A 1516-nucleotide genomic window follows, 5' to 3' on the forward strand; every position below is an offset into this window, starting at 1 on the left:
AAATTTCAGAGGTCAGACACCAGCACAAGCTGAAACCAATTATCTGAATAAAGCCAAGTGGCTGGAAATGTATGGAGTTGATATGCATGTGGTCAAGGTGGGTGCTGTGTTTTGATACTGTTTCTTTTTTAGTCTTTGAGACTGAAGGCGACTGGGACTTTTCCATACCAGTTTTTTGATATGCCAGCTGTGCAGTTTGGGATATGTGGGTAAAGAGATTAAGATTCTTTTGTAAAATACTGAATGACTAGAATCCTACAGAAAGGTTAATTTAAAGAAGGAAGAGAAACAACCAAAACCCCAAAGAAAAGTATAGTAGTGCTTTGAAGCTGATTTTTTTTCCAGCTGTGAAAAATGTCTGGGATGTGTGGGTAAAGAGATTAAGATTCTTTTGTAAAATACTGAATGACTAGAATCCTACTGAAAGGTTAATTTTAAGAAGGAAGAGAAACAACCAAAACCCCAAAGAAAAGTATAGTAGTGCTTTGAAGCTGATTTTTTTTTCCAGCTGTGGAAAACGTTTAAAAAAGATTTTTTTTAAACCACTTTCTCTTCTTCTCACTTGAAAGTATATTACTTTATACCCCTTAAGCTCGGAGTAAGCGCCGCTAAAATAACAGCGATTTAGGAGACACAGCTGGAGACGTATGGTTTGAGACGAGTATGATGAGCTGCAGAGCTGCTTGGTGTGGTGACTTAAATTATGTCTAGTTTAACCCGCTGCATTTCCCCAGAAAGGCAGTCTTTTATACAGTTTTGTGATGCAAGTGGTAATTGCAGCATGGGAAGGATCTGGAAAGAGCTTTCTTTGTCTTGGGAATATAATTGCCCATTGTCAACGAAGATTTACTTTAAAACTAAAGCGGTTCGTTGATAGAACTAAAAAAGTATGCGTGTATTTTCCTGAGAAAGTTATTTTCGATACTCTAATTTTTTTTTCCAGGTCCCTAGTTTTGTGTGTTTTTTTTTTTTTTAAATTATTGTACTTTTAAGTGAAAGTTTATAATTGAAGTTAGTCTCTCTTATAAAAATTCATACATACATTGTAATGTGACCCTAATTACTCTCCCTGTACTGTGATAGCACCCTCCTCCTTCCACCCGGGGCTTCCCCTGTCCATTCAACCATCTCCTGGCACTGTCTGCCTTCTCATCTCACCTCTGGACAGAAACTGCCCATTTAGTCTCGTGAATCTACTTGAGCTAAGAAGCATGCTCTGCACGACGTGGATCCTCTAATTTTTGAAAATATCTATGTTATTAATTTCATTCTGTGTAAAAATAAAATTAAACAGTTGTATGAAAATGTGAAACTTTTATGCAACTGGAACTAACCAATTTTGCTTTCCCTAAATTAGGCTAGAGACGGGAATGACTATAGCTTGGGACTAACTCCAACAGGAGTCCTTGTTTTTGAAGGAGAGACCAAAATTGGCTTATTTTTTTGGTAAGCAGAGTTAATGCCAAAGATACTTATTGTTGTTTTGTTTTTTAATATGAGTAAAAACATTTGTATC

General features: G+C 36.4%; 1 protein-coding gene across 1 annotated transcript in view; it reads left to right on the top strand.

The window, feature by feature from the left end:
* The window catches only part of EPB41L5 (erythrocyte membrane protein band 4.1 like 5), a 90770-nt gene that overhangs the window by 55574 nt on the left and 33680 nt on the right, over nt 1-1516 (top strand). The window contains exons 7-8 of the mRNA XM_023724687.1: nt 12-97; nt 1358-1446. Coding sequence (XP_023580455.1) covers nt 12-97; nt 1358-1446 — 175 coding nt within the window. The remainder of the gene's footprint in view (nt 1-11; nt 98-1357; nt 1447-1516) is intronic.

Source organism: Trichechus manatus, unplaced genomic scaffold (genome assembly GCF_000243295.1).
Source record: "Trichechus manatus latirostris isolate Lorelei unplaced genomic scaffold, TriManLat1.0 scaffold00255, whole genome shotgun sequence".
NCBI lineage: Eukaryota > Metazoa > Chordata > Mammalia > Sirenia > Trichechidae > Trichechus > Trichechus manatus.